Source organism: Genypterus blacodes, unplaced genomic scaffold (assembly GCF_046128005.1).
Source record: "Genypterus blacodes isolate CSIRO-AG114 ecotype Tasmania unplaced genomic scaffold, CSIRO-AGI_Gbla_v1 ptg000112l_1, whole genome shotgun sequence".
Lineage (NCBI taxonomy): Eukaryota > Metazoa > Chordata > Actinopteri > Ophidiiformes > Ophidiidae > Genypterus > Genypterus blacodes.
Genome location: NW_027466916.1, coordinates 1,123,198 through 1,137,379, shown reverse-complemented (window position 1 = coordinate 1,137,379; position 14,182 = coordinate 1,123,198). Strand labels below are relative to the sequence as shown.

At 44.2% G+C, this 14,182-nt stretch overlaps 1 protein-coding gene across 1 annotated transcript in view; it reads left to right on the top strand.

Moving 5' to 3' along the window:
- dlgap2a (discs, large (Drosophila) homolog-associated protein 2a) overlaps positions 1 to 14,182 on the top strand; it is a 118,449-nt gene that overhangs the window by 89,648 nt on the left and 14,619 nt on the right. The window contains exons 7-8 of the mRNA XM_076161684.1: positions 6,960 to 7,110; positions 7,936 to 8,155. Coding sequence (XP_076017799.1) covers positions 6,960 to 7,110; positions 7,936 to 8,155 — 371 coding nt within the window. The remainder of the gene's footprint in view (positions 1 to 6,959; positions 7,111 to 7,935; positions 8,156 to 14,182) is intronic.

The following is a 14,182-nucleotide window of genomic DNA, read 5'->3' as shown; positions in this document are numbered from 1 at the left end:
GGCACATTCACCTTTTCCAAAGTCCTTTTTTTCTAAGGTGCCATTACAAGACAGCAAATTGAGTTTCATTACTCCTCAAAGGGATCTGTTCCTCTTTGTTCACAGCAGAATATGAAAACAGTAATTGTAGCAGGAAGTCCATTTTAACAATGCAACAATTTAAAATCTCCCATTTGCGCTCCATCTTTTCATCTCTTCACCTCTATTCTGCTCTCTCTCTCTCTCTCTCCTGAGTGCATTTACCAGGCCAGCTTCAGTTCATTGTGGACATCTCTATCAAAGGATGGATAAGGAGAGGTGGTTCCCTCCTTTTTTCCTTTTATATTCTATTCTCTTTTGAGAAATCATGACTTGCGCTTTCCTAGAATGACCACAAGAACCAACCAATCAATGGCACATGCAGGTTTTGTTGCCAGAGCCGTTTGAAATGTTTGGATACACGCAGTAAACTCTCGGGTGTAGGCATCCAAAAGGACAAACGTGCATGTCATGATCAACCGGCTCACCTTCATTGATCATCTACATCTGTCCCTCCATCAAATCGATTTACTCTTCACCCGACTCCAGCAGATAAATCACTTCTGCCGTGGATGTGAATGAATCTCCTCCCATATTTTTGGGGCCATAGACAGAAACGCCCTAAATACACAGCCTGAACACTTTCTGTCATTTGGTCCCTGAGTAAATACAGAGAAGATCAATCCCACTTGTTTGTGTCTGGGTTGGTGCCTTAGTGAGCTTGTGTTGTTTTGTAATCTTCCTAACATGTTTGTTGCTTTAGATAAATGTGTTGCTGCCCTAAATTAGGTTCTAAACACTCCAGATTAAAGTTTAAAGCTGTTATTCCCTCACATTTGCTGGATCCCGTAGTTACACTTCATCCATCACACAGCCGTCCTGCTTCTCTTCTGCCTAAACTGAAAGGCAAATAATTGGACATAAATGTTGCATATGATGGCGTCTGAGCTCAGTGACACATATTTCCTGCGGACCAATCGCCTCGATGATTGTCCTCGTTCTTACTGTCACATCCTCCTGTCGCTCGTTGCCCTGGCGACCCGTGCGCTTCCCGATTATAATGCGGGTTCTTGAATTTCCATTCTCTCACACACAATAGCATTTCCCTGGAAGCACCGGAAGCACGGCGTGTAACACCCACAGGAATCCACTAATGCACGTCGCCCGCTGCCCATGACCTCCCTGCCACACACTCACACACGCACAAACAGAATGATGAGTATTTGCCGTGCTTGTGACAATTGCTGGCGTCAAAGGTTTTCTCTTAAACAAACAACAAGAGATTAGATTAAATAAAAAATTCCCTACAGCACTTTTTCTGTTTCAGCCCTAAACCTACATCCTCATATAATAAACCAGATACTAATTTACGGATTTATAACGCTCAAATTCCTCACATATTGATCCTGATTGTGCAGGGTAGTGATAGTCTCTGCTGTTTATCACTTTTTCGCTTCCCTTTTGGAATCTGAGGCAGCCACATTAAGGTGTGCTTCTTCTCCACGCCTCCCCTGTTCCCCTGATTATCCATTTGGAATGGCTGTAAACAGTGAGTGATTTATGAGGATGCAACAGCAGGACGGGCTATCATTTGCAGTTATTGTACTCCAAGGCCCCTCTGCAATAATGCTCTCTCTCTCAGTGGTTACACTAAGACTCTGCTGGGCTCTGCTAAAAGGGAAGGTATTGACCGGCATGGATCAGTCCGTGTGCGCTGCCTCTGAGCCCGTTGGCAGCTGAAGCAGTATTATTGAGTTTGAAGGAGCAGGTTTGTTGTTGTGCTCAGCTGAAACACCAGGAGTGTTCCTAAGGGTGCCGTTGCTGAGGAGTCACGATCCTCTCCAGAACTCCACACTTCCAGCCTAACACCACAGTATATGGATCCGATCGGTGTTTGATTGCAGTAGATGTTCAGATCTTTACGGCTGCTGTGACTGTAAGAAATGACGGCAGCTTGAAATGGCAGCGAGAGCTAACATTTGAACTTCAATTCCCAGAAATCCTGGCGCACAAAAGGGCATGTAGCACACTGGTGTTTACACAGCAGCTGCTCAGTGATTGCTTTACACCAAAGAACACCGAAGAGTTCAGGATGGACTCTATCTCACTGATACATTTTCATCATCCTTCCCTGTGGGCAAACATTTGTTCACATCCCGGAAAACTGACGAGAATTTAATGTACACACAAGTATTGGCTGGTGAAGTAGAGACTTTACGGCTTTGCACTTCAGTCTCTAATCATAAATGTGTTTATTTTCATTTCACACACTCCCGAGCAGCACAGTGCTGTCAACCGCTCTGTATCTGTTAATGCCAAACTCAGACTACACAACTTCAGAAATCCCATAATTTCCGAACTGATTGATTCACAGAACACTCTTCCTCTTCCCTGGTGCACACATGACACAACTTAGAGCAAAAGAAGCACACACATTTCAAGATATTGTGTTTATACCTGGGTTGGAGAGGACTGAGGTCTGAAATCAATACTCATAGAAAAAACCTCAAACAACTAAGCTGCAACGTCTTTCAAGTGGTGTGGAGCAAAGAGAAGGAAGAGAGGCAAAAATGGAGTGTGGCTGTTGCTCATTGGCATTTCAGACACTCGTTTTAAAACAGCTCCTAACTTCTAATGTACAAACATTGGGGTGCAGTGGACGACTCCAGGTCTGGGCCTCATCTTGTCCTGGATCAGTAAAGTTTATTTGGATGTATAACTTATTCCAACAGCGTGTCGCCCTGACCTTGACATAAGACGCACACCGCCCGACATTACGGCTTCGAGACTTGTTGAGATGGAATTAGATTGAATTCAAGACTGAGACGTGTGAGAGGCGTATGCTTGAAATCCTCAGCGCTCCTCGCTGTTTGATGGGGACATTTGGATGGAGCGTACACAAATCTGACAGCAGTCGTTGCTGCAGTGAGGACAGGCTGTCAGGTTGTGTCACCTTCCTCCATCTTTCCCCTATATGGTGTGTTCTGTCTCTGTGAGTGACAGGGTCGTCTCTTTCCTCATCTGAACAATACATCATAGGCCCACTAGGCTGGAACAGAGCCGACACCAGAAGCCCAGTGACATGTTGCTGATTGTTTTAATTAATGCTCAATGACACCTTCAGCCTCACCTCCATTATTGCCTCATGCGCTCATGTCCTTAAAGCTTTGGACCTTACAGCTGTGATAAATATGAATCAACCTTTTTCACAAATAATGGAAAGAAGAAAAGAATGTATCAGCGATGACGGGAACACAATGATATAGAACAGTAACTAGTCTAACATCCATCTCCATGGCAACTTAAAGTCCCTTATAATGACTGTGGCATCTCATTAAAGCATGAGTGTACTTCCAATGATGGAAGATGACACAACAAAAGAACACAAGCTGGATCGATGATGATCGTGCAAAGAGGCTTGACGGGCTGAACTAGCATGACGGCCTGCCCTCACTGAAATCCAAACGGAACAAGGATCTCAGTGTCGGGATAACGTCCCAGATCCAAGAGATCCGATGAACAGTATCGCCCCTAAGAACTTCCTTTTGTCTTTTCTACTTCTCACACCCCTTCAAACCCTGAGGAGCCAAAGCTGTATGATACTTGGATCAAGTATGTCCGAAAGGCGGGATCAGAAATTCTAAAGACAAAAATTCCCTGCACAAAGAACACTGAAAGAGTTTAAAGTCTTGACCTTCTGTATATCATTTATGAGGTACAATACTGTATACCGACCACTGCATGTCAGTCTGTCCCATGCCCCCCCTGGCCATGATTAGCTTCTGGAGTAGCTGTAATTAAGTTAACACTGGCAATAGCATTCAATAATCCCTGCTTTGACGGAGAAGTCATTACTAATTCATAGCGTGGTGTGCGAGCCTTTCTCTCTCAGATCTCAAGGTCAAAGCGGAATTCCATCTCATTGATTTGCAGCGGTGTTGGAACGTGTCGGGCATTACTGACTTTGATCTCCTCTCGCTGTGATTGTGACTTTGGCTCTTTCAGTTATGTGCTATGAATGTCGTCTACCTGTTCCGCCTACCTGCAGCTGAATTTATCACTCAGAAAGGTTGAAACGGTTGAATGCAAATCCTTGATCTATCGGCGCATTGTTTGAACACAGCGGTGGCTTGAAAGAACCGTGTCTGTGCGTGTGTGTGTTTGTTTGCAAAAGAGATGATGTGAACGCTGGGGATACAGTGATTTTGAAGTATTAACACATCACTCTTGAACATATCCTGGTCCCCGGGGTTTCCTTGTTAAAATTCAGTCTCACTCCTCCTATTATCCTTTAGAGGGTGTAATTGTTCTCCATGGGGTGTTGCACTGCTGTGTGTTTGTCAAGAAAGAAAGATATCTGCTGATTTCAACCTTCTTGACTAGCTGACACGTCTCCCCAAAGTGCCATTGCGTGGCCTCACCCCTTCGCTCTTCAGCTGATACGTCTGTTAGTGCCATCGCTCAGTCATTTTGCACATTTCCCTCGCCTGCCACACTCTTCCTTTCCCATACTTCAGCATTGTCCTCCCCTTGTATGCACCCTTACATCAAACGGCTTTCTCCTCAGAGCTGCACACAGCAGCTTCAGCAGAGCCAGGGCTTTTATTTTAGACCGCATTCACTGCAGCATGAAAGGCATGAAGAGTCGAGGAGCGCGGGCTTCTTTTTATATATTCGTTAGCTTAATATTGGCCAACAATGGAAGTGCATTAGCAAAAATCAGAGACATTAGGGGAAATCTGCTGTGACAGATTTGATAAAGCCAAACAGCGTCCCTTCTCTCTCTCTCTCTTGATAACAGACGTCTCTACGAGGCAGAAACGGGTAAAATAATACACATTTTACGCCTGTGCCTTTTATCTGATGTTGTCGCCTGAAAGTTTCCTCGCTTTAGGACAGACGTTGGTTAGGTGTTGTACATTCTCAGCTCGCCCAGTTAACCACATCTGATTTGTGGTTTACGGATGTTTTATGTTCATCGTTTCATCATCAAACCCCGCGTTATCGTTTTCGGTTTACGCTGCTGGAAAATCTCTACGTCTGTAATGCAATAAAAACCCATCATGCACTTCATTACATTGCTCGTGTGTCTGTATGTCTTAATCTCTAAAACCTGCACGTCTCTCAGCTGGGACCAGGTTACTGTGGCATTCTACTTCTTATCCTGGTCATGTTCATGTATCACCCAAATGTTTGCAGCACTTTTGGTTGAAAAGCAAACAAGCAAACATGACCAAGCCAAATCCGTTGGACTTGTGCCCGGTGACATCACATCCATCCAACTCCTACCTAGGGGACTCAGTAACTCTCTTTTCTTCTCTACCAACAGCTCTTACCGCCTGGATAAAATCAACAGCGACATGCGTAACTACATCACCAATTTTGCAGCAGACTTAAGGTGAATACAGGCTCAGCATCTCCCCTCCCCCCGCCCGTACCTCTCTGTTGCTTCCATGTTGCAGTGGTCTGACGTCGGGGCCAGCTGGCTCCCCGCCCTGCTGACACACTCAATATGGTGGCCCCACGGAGCAAACACTCAAAAGCAGTCAATGAGAGGTCATCTGGGGAGATCTCCTCGAGCTGCCAACGCTTTAAGCCCGGTTAAAAATACACAATTTGCAACACAATGGGGATGATTCATAAAGCACAATGCCAGATTTAACGCGTCGTTAGGTCCAAACTGCGTCACAACACCACCTTCCCTCATTCATAAATGTTACCAGCCTCTTTCTGGAACACCTGTTTCTCCTAAAGCCTCTTCAGATTCCCGAGATCAAGCATTCATACCCCAGAGTGACCATCACCTAAAGCCATCCTTCAATTTATTGGTAGACACATTGGGGGAAGGATGCCTCCTATTCAGTTGAAGTTGAAGTTTCTAAAAGTGCAGATAAACATAATCAACAATTTCAGTGCTGAAGAGGAGACGTAAAGAATGCAAAGCCACCCTGAAATGTGAAAAGAGCATTGAATTCTCTAAAAAAGTGTAGGAGAGGCTTCGCCCTCAAGAAGCTCAGGAGCCTTTATACATGCTGAATAATGCTCCTCATGGCCAATAAAGTGAATTCATTGTGTTGAATAGGTTCGCATCCCCTTTAGTGTCAGGAGAGGAAGTACTCCCATTTACAATACAACACTATTTCCACATAGGAACTCTTGTGTCCTTCCATTCAGGCTTGTAATCTCTGAATATTTGTCTTCTACGTCACGTCTCTGTGGACGCTTAAAAGCTTGACGCCGGTTTGCTATTATACAAGGCCTTGCTTCAGCGTGACAAGATGGATTAGAGGACTTTTAATCACACTGGCTTTTTCCAAGCTGCCAAACACCAACGTTTATCTCTATAAGAAAAATCCCTGAGACTGCTTAGTCATCCCCTCGCATACTGTTGGAAATAGTTCCTGTGAAGGGGGGGACCTCACTCTGGTAGTCCTCATATTCCTCACCTATAAGGTTTACTTAAAGTACCTCTCTTCCTCTTCGTCTTCCCATTCATCTTCCTTCCGGCAGGTTTCTAAGCAGCCGTGCCCTGCCCTGCTGGGGTAGCACATTTAATTGACCTGGCTGACACCGGGGCTGCTCTCTGAAGTGCTTGCTCACTAACTAGAGTCTGATTTGCATTTCCCTCATTTCCAAGCATTGATTGGCTGTTTCAGCACTTTCGAGATCAAAATGTCTTTTTTTTAAGGAAACTGTTGGACACGTCAATGTAGCGGGAGAGAAGGAGGAGGAGAGACTCCCCTCTGAAGTTCAAGTTACAGGGGGACCCCCAGCACTTGATAACACTTAATTATTTTTGTCATCCTCTTACACCTGTAGCAACCAGTTAAATTGCTTATTTATTAGTGAAATGATGTGTAATTGGTTTGTTTAAGCATCATGGTCATCTCCTTGGCTGTAGTCTGACTGCCCACTTGCCTCTGGTTTTCTCTCTTGTTTAGTCAGAGCTACCACTTGCAAGCCGCCAGGGACATGCACCCTAGCATTGCCCTGGATCCCTCTGCCAACTACAACTCGCCTAAGTTTCGCTCCAGGAACCAGAGCTACATGCGGGCCGTCAGCACACTCAGCCAGGCCAGCTGTGTCAGCCAAGTGAGCCAGGTGGGCCGGACCTTTTCAGCTCCAGATATTTCAGATGGGCTCCCAGGGAGTCCCGAGCATTATCAGAGATGAAGACTGGTTGTTCTGTCTGAGAGGTTATTTTCTCTGTACCACCACTTTTCTGAGAATACTCATAAATGCCTTTCATTCCATTCATAGGAAAGTTAGGCCTGTCTATTGGAGGGACATTTGACTGTTGGTTGATGTACAGTTCTGTGTGCTGAAAGTAGAGAACAGAGATGATGTAGTGCATGAGAGTTTTATGTTAATAAAGATAAGGCTCACAACAGGAACGGTGAAGATCGTGACCTCCCTGTTAAAAGGGAGCTGTATTGATTTGTCCAGGGTCTTAAGAGCACAGCTAAACTCCCACTAATGCCCACTCTCTGTGTCTACATTAATGGCACCTTTCTGAGGTCATCCTGAGATAACACATTTATCAGGAGAACATGATTATTAACATTGATTCACAATATTGCCAAAAAAGCAATGGAGAGAGGATCAATCTTCTATCTATCTTAACCACAGTGTCATAAATTACAAGACACATGTCTAACAAACCTGAAATAACATTAGTTGTCAGAATAAAATATACATTTATATGAAATAAAAAGATTCATGTGATCCAGTGCCACAGTTTGACCTTTACAAGATGAACGTTCAGCCAAAGCAGCCTGTCCAAAGGTCACACACACTGCTATGCAACCTGCAGGCACACATCACTCACTCGATCATCTCTCTGCTGTCTTTGGCCTTTTATCATGTTAGATCAAAACCACAACATCAAGTAAATTTACCTGCTCTTGTATCTTGCAGGTGAGTGAGACAGAAATAAACGGCCAGTTTGAATCGGTTTGTGAGTCTGTGTTCAGCGAGGTGGAATCCCAGGCCATGGAAGCTTTGGACCTGCCGGGCTGCTTCCGAACCCGGAGCCACAGCTACCTGCGAGCCATCCAGGCCGGCTACTCCCAAGACGATGACTGTATCCCCCCCTTGGCTGCCTCTACTGTTACCTCCACCATCAGGGCCACCACAGGTAAGACCAATGGGACAAAGACATCATTTGCACAGCATCTAACAGGCTGCACATTGATCTTTTTGTTTGCTTGGAACTCTCAAACTGACAGCCAAACTTTGCCATTGATGTGTGGAAATGGATGAATACATAACATTTAGCACCAACTCGTACAATCCAACAGCTTCATATCTCTGCATGAATCATTCTGTATGTTTCCATTGACATATGATTATAGTAGCTACAAAGTCTCAGTTGTGCCACTTCATCCTGCTGTATTTTGGATACAGTGATTCATCTGCTCAACCATTGGATGCATCAGAAAGTAAAGCTATGAACCCTATTGAAAATCATGAACGGAAATTGTCTGGAATAAAAAATCTGATCCGAATAAGGAGATGAGTGCTTTTTCTTCACGACTCCACACGGTGGCTCAGAATTGTGCAAAGAAATGGTGAAATGAAAACAGTAACAGAGTTCTTTAATGGTAATTCCGGTTTACATGGTGCTGCAAACACAGGATTTGAAGTTTCTCCTCCCACAGACTGTTCCCTTGAAACTGATTATCTGTCCTCCTTGCAAAGGTCTTACTGTAGGCTCATGTTTGCAAATACTGTTGTTCTGACGCGCATAATGATTCATGTACAGGTGACTTTGAACGTACCGTCACTCTTGTGTATACTATACATACTGTATCATACATGCAGACGTCTTAGAAGAAACCCAGACATATCCCTCAGACACATGCATAATGAGTCTTGGCTATAAATTGTGAGCTGCTGGTGGTTTCAACAATTCCAATAATGATTGCTGGATTCATGGAGGAAAGGAATATGTCCATGGACAGACGAAGAATGTGGGAAGAAAAGAAGAGAAAGGTGTCCGGAACTGAAGTCAGAATGGATTCAACCTCTTCCCACCGTAGATCCAAGAGCTGACGCCACGAGTTGGACCGTCATAGGGAGGGTTAGAGGTGTGGCCATCTGGAGAAGTGCTTATGATGGATGCTGCATAACTATACATGTTACTTTGCTTACACTGCTTTCTCAGTAAACTCAAATGTTTTTGCATCTTTAGGACACAGAGCTTGGTGTGTGTAGCCACCATTTTTGGACTTGGGGGAATGTGTACTTGGTAACCAGTTTGTCAAACTGGACCTCACATTTTCAATAGGGTTCATACTATACTTCCTGTTTGATGGGAGAAGGTTTGGAAGCTTTACTCATCTTTGCCTCTTTTCTTTGCACAAAGTTCACATCTGTAACTCTGACTGAAAGCAGAAAAGCATGCTTACAGGATTGTCCTTATACCGCATTTATTAGAAGTATTGTCTGTCCTCTGTGATGTATTCTGGGAGCAGGGACCTTCAGCTTTGTGCATTGAAAAGATGTTAAGAGTGCATGTGACAAATTAGAATTGAGAAGGCAGTGTAAACCATTTGCAGATATGAGTCAAAATTGGATTGCTTATTCAATGTTAAAGCCGGCTTCCCACAAAGACATATTGGAGATGAAAAAAATCTTTATTCCTTACATTTGGAGAAAACACATTTATAAACTTGAGCACATTGAGGCAATAACCATAACAGAAGCACTTACTAGTTGTGGATTTTTGCCATTATCTTATTTTGACTCATGGCATTCAGTGCATGACTTGATTTTACTGCTTTGTAGCAATGAAAAGCACATTCTCTCCAGCTGCTCACACCTGTGGCCATATTACAGATACATATTTACATTTGTCTTCCAGACAGAAATTATGTGCAGGAAGACTCTTGTTTACCCGACCAGTCCAGTGTTCATGAGGATCTGGCAGACACGGTCCCTTTGGCTCATGATGATCTAGGATGCCCCATCAGAAGAGACAGGCTTTACCAGCAAGATATCCTGGGGGCTACAGCCAAACCTCTATCTGGACCACCTGTTTCTCCAAGCCTCTTCAGATCCCAGAGACCTAGCATTCATACACCAGAGCGACCATCACCAATAGCCATCCAGGCTAGTATCAAAGAGTCCGCCACCTTGGCTGCAGCTATCAGCATGCAGTGGAAGGAAGAGGTCTCTGCCATGCGTCGAGAGCTGGCTGAACTCCGGAGGGACCTCTGTACAGAGCTTCGTGCTTTCAACAGCAATTTCAACTCCTTCACACAGCATTACAACACCTGGTCTCCCCAGGGTGGCCGTGTGGCAGCGGGAGCTGGGGTGGGTTTAGGAGTAGGTTCAGGGGCAGGGGAACAGGCATCAGCAGGGGCACAGGCATCAGCAGGGGTACAGGCATCAGCAGGGGTACAGGCATCAGCAGGGGCAGCGGCAGGGGAAGGCGAACTCAAAGCCTCTGGGAAAGAAAGAGGCACTTGGGGAGCCAGAGTGAAGAAACCCCAGGTGTCTAAAGTGTCTGTGGGGACCCAGGCCAGGAGCAAGGTCTTGGTCCGGCAAAACACAGCTGATGCAGCTGTTAATTGTCCAGAAGAGAAGGAGGAGAAGAAGAACAATGTGGGGGGCCGCAGAAGTTTGCCAAAGCAGCTTTCTATGGACCCAAGCATTCTTGCCTGCCCCCAGTCAATGTTTGTGGAAAGTGCCATTCCACTTTCTTTGGACCCAATACTTCCAGGCTCTGTTAGACCAACAAAAATGGAACCCTTAGAACTTCCAGCTCTGCCTTCTACTGAACAGTTAGACCACGATATGGTGAGTTCATCAGATATGGTCACCATTGAGCCGGTCGTTGCTCTTTGTACAGTGCCACTTTCAGCAGATACAGCCAACGAGAGCACTCAAGATCCATTGACAGTGGAAGAAGGCACACTAATCACCCCACAGCTAATCAATGATAGCAAAGGTATTGAGGCGCATTTAAATACTGAGTCATCTCAACCTGATATTGTGCAATCCCAAGGCCAAGAACAACTTCATAGGGATGATATACTGCTACCATACCCAGTTCCTGTTGTTACTGTTTCTCCACCTGATGATTATGATTATTCAGAGTCAGATTCAGAGTCTCCAGAGCTTGTCACTCTGGACAAGCCTGATCCAGTGTCTCCAGACCCCAGTGCTATACATTCTGAAGATGTAAGCCTTGCAAACCCAATAGAATCAGATCAGAAACCACCAGACCCAGCTGTGAAGTCTTCATCTCAGCCACTTGATCAAGACTCAACCCCAGTCAGTCCATGTGAAGCGCCCATGCTTGATCTTGCCACTGTTTTGCCACACAATTTAGAGACGGACAACAGATGCTTCCCGTGTATTGTGGTGTCTGAATATCTTGACTCAGATTCCCCTGAAAGTCCAACTTACACCGACACAAGACCAGAACCCACTATCTCCATTCAAGATGAGCCCTCTGACCCTGATCCAGAGGAAATGACAGTGGTCACAACAGCTCATTTTCAACCAGACAGAGAGCCAGAGTTCCAAGAGCCAGAGTGGCCTCCTCTTCCAGAGCCACTTGACACCCCCCCTATATTTCACGCTGATCTGGTCCATTTTGACTTAGTCATGCTGACTTCCCTTGACCAAGATGACCTTGATTCAGTGTTCATGGACCCAGAACCTGATCCGTTTGACCTGAGCATGGACTCTCCATCTAATACCATGGATTTAGAACCGCCTTTCTACCAATCTGATTCCTCTGGCTCACCCGTACCTACTGTGGACCCTGCAAATCTCTCCCCCTTGGAACCTGCACAATCAACAGAACCTGTCCATTTGGATCCAGCTATGGAGTATCGCTTAGCTCAAATGCTTCAGGATGTAGCCGCAGAACAGAATGAAGACTTCCCACCACTTGTTGTTGTCACAATATCACCTCCTAGTTCAGTGTCTCCAGATACTTCGCTGGAAATAGACTATGGATCCACAGACCCAGCCCCTTACTCAGATCCTGATTCACCTGATCCATCAGCACCTGATCCTGAAGACATACTTGTGCCCTCAATGGATCTGGCATACATGGAGCCAGATGAAGATATTGAGGAAGCAGTGGGAGATATGGGTGTATCTCAGGAAATTGTAAGCGTGGTGGAAGAAGAGATTTCTGGTACCCCAGAGGAGGGTTTTCTGTGGCACAGGTGGGAGAGGAGGGCCCACAGACTACATGCAGTGCGTAGGAGTGCCAGTGTTGAACTCTGGAGTGGGAGATATAACTATAACAGTGCAGAAATCACATATGTGTCTCTCACTCTGTGAGCTCATACCTCATTTTCAGCAGACAAAAATGTAGCTGACAGTATGTTTATAGCTTGTGTTTGTATCTTCCCTGTCCTCACTGACATTCAAAGCAAGGACGTCCCCAAACACAAACCTGCAGTCATCCCATTTTCCGGGGGGAAAAGACTGCATTGTTAGCAGCTAACACCATATTTCACGGACTGCACCACACTGCAAGACTGTGATAAATCACAAGTCGTGTCAGAAGTACAGTACAATCCTGCTTCAAAAACATTTACAGCTTCTGGAATCAGTATGGATGTCTCTAAAGCAGTTATTTACGCTCATGTGAATTATTGTCCAGGATAGCACCAAAAGTACATTGTCCTGTTACACTGGATACACAACTAATGGATTAACAACAGGTGACATTTATTGTACCTATTTAAAGATACTCTTGCAGAGCTCTGTTATGGACCACTGAAAAAAAAAAAGACTTAACGTATTCAAGGTCTTGACAATCCATCCGTTTCCAAGTGATGATGGAAACCCTCCTCTCCTTGACTTGTTTTGAGCTCTCTGTTTATTGCCACTCTAGTGTCGAGTGAAGTAAAATCTTGTCAGTTATCATATAACTATAAATCCTATGGACATACTGTTTACTATGTGAGCTGATGGCTGGACCGTGGTTTTAAAAGGGAAAAGGAATAATGCTTTAGAATGATCTTTGCACAATCTAAGATGGAACTGAAATACTGTGCTGATATCTAATTAGGAAAAAATACTTACTCAGACTCGTGTTTAAATACAATCACAAATCAGTAGAGTAAACTATGTAGCCTACATATACACACATAATCTACATGCACATATAGTGCATCGAGCACATACTGTACACACACCATGGTTAGACAATTAATATTAACTAAGTAATTAAAACACACCATCCATTGTGACTTTGTCTCATCATCTACTACAGTAATAAAAGGCCTTGTAGGAAGGTGATATTGTATTTTTTAACTGTAAAATATTAACAATACTCAGGAATCAAAGAGAATGCAACATGACTGTATTGATATGTTGAACTGTGATTACCTGAAAAGAAACTGTACATCATTATGTGGCTATTTTATTATATCTATGACACATGGCAGTGAATCCCATGGTGTAATGGTGCATGACTGTTGACCGCGGTATTTTGTGCATTTCATATACAGTCTCTTACTCCAATCATGTTATTGTTGTGATAGTCGGAAAGGAAAAAAGGCCAAATACTACCTTAGACAACATGGCAACTCTGTTATTAGCACCAAACAGCTAAAAAGCCAGGAAATCACACCAGACATCTGTGTTATCTGTCCAATTAATGGGCTCTCTGTGAAAAATCCCATTCAACTGTGTGCTCAAATAAAATGCAGTGGAACAAAAAGACTCTTTCAGTGGAACATCAGTGGGTTGTCAGTAAAGGATTTTACCCTGTTTTTCAAAATGTTTGAACATTTTAATGCAACGTAGCTAAACTGGACGAGTCTGACGGTTTTTCAAAGGGGGAGGGAATTAATTAGGCTGTGCATGTTGTATACATTCTGCTCAGTTCACCGAGCACAAAATAGTTTCATACCTGGGTACTGTCCATGTTTAACTTTGCCTTTGAGAAGCTGTCATCCAAAAGTAGCTTTTTACCAAAGTGATAAACAGCATTAGTGTCAACATAAAGCATTGCCGTAGTAACAGGTCTTTTTTTCATCTGTGAATTCAGAGTTAGAAAACTGTGATGATATAATATAGACAGCATAGAATACTTCTCTTTTTCCGAGTTGTTGTTTTAAAGGGAACATGTTCTTATTTCCACTTAGGGTTCTGATGGACTTATTTTCCCTTATTGCAGCATCACCGT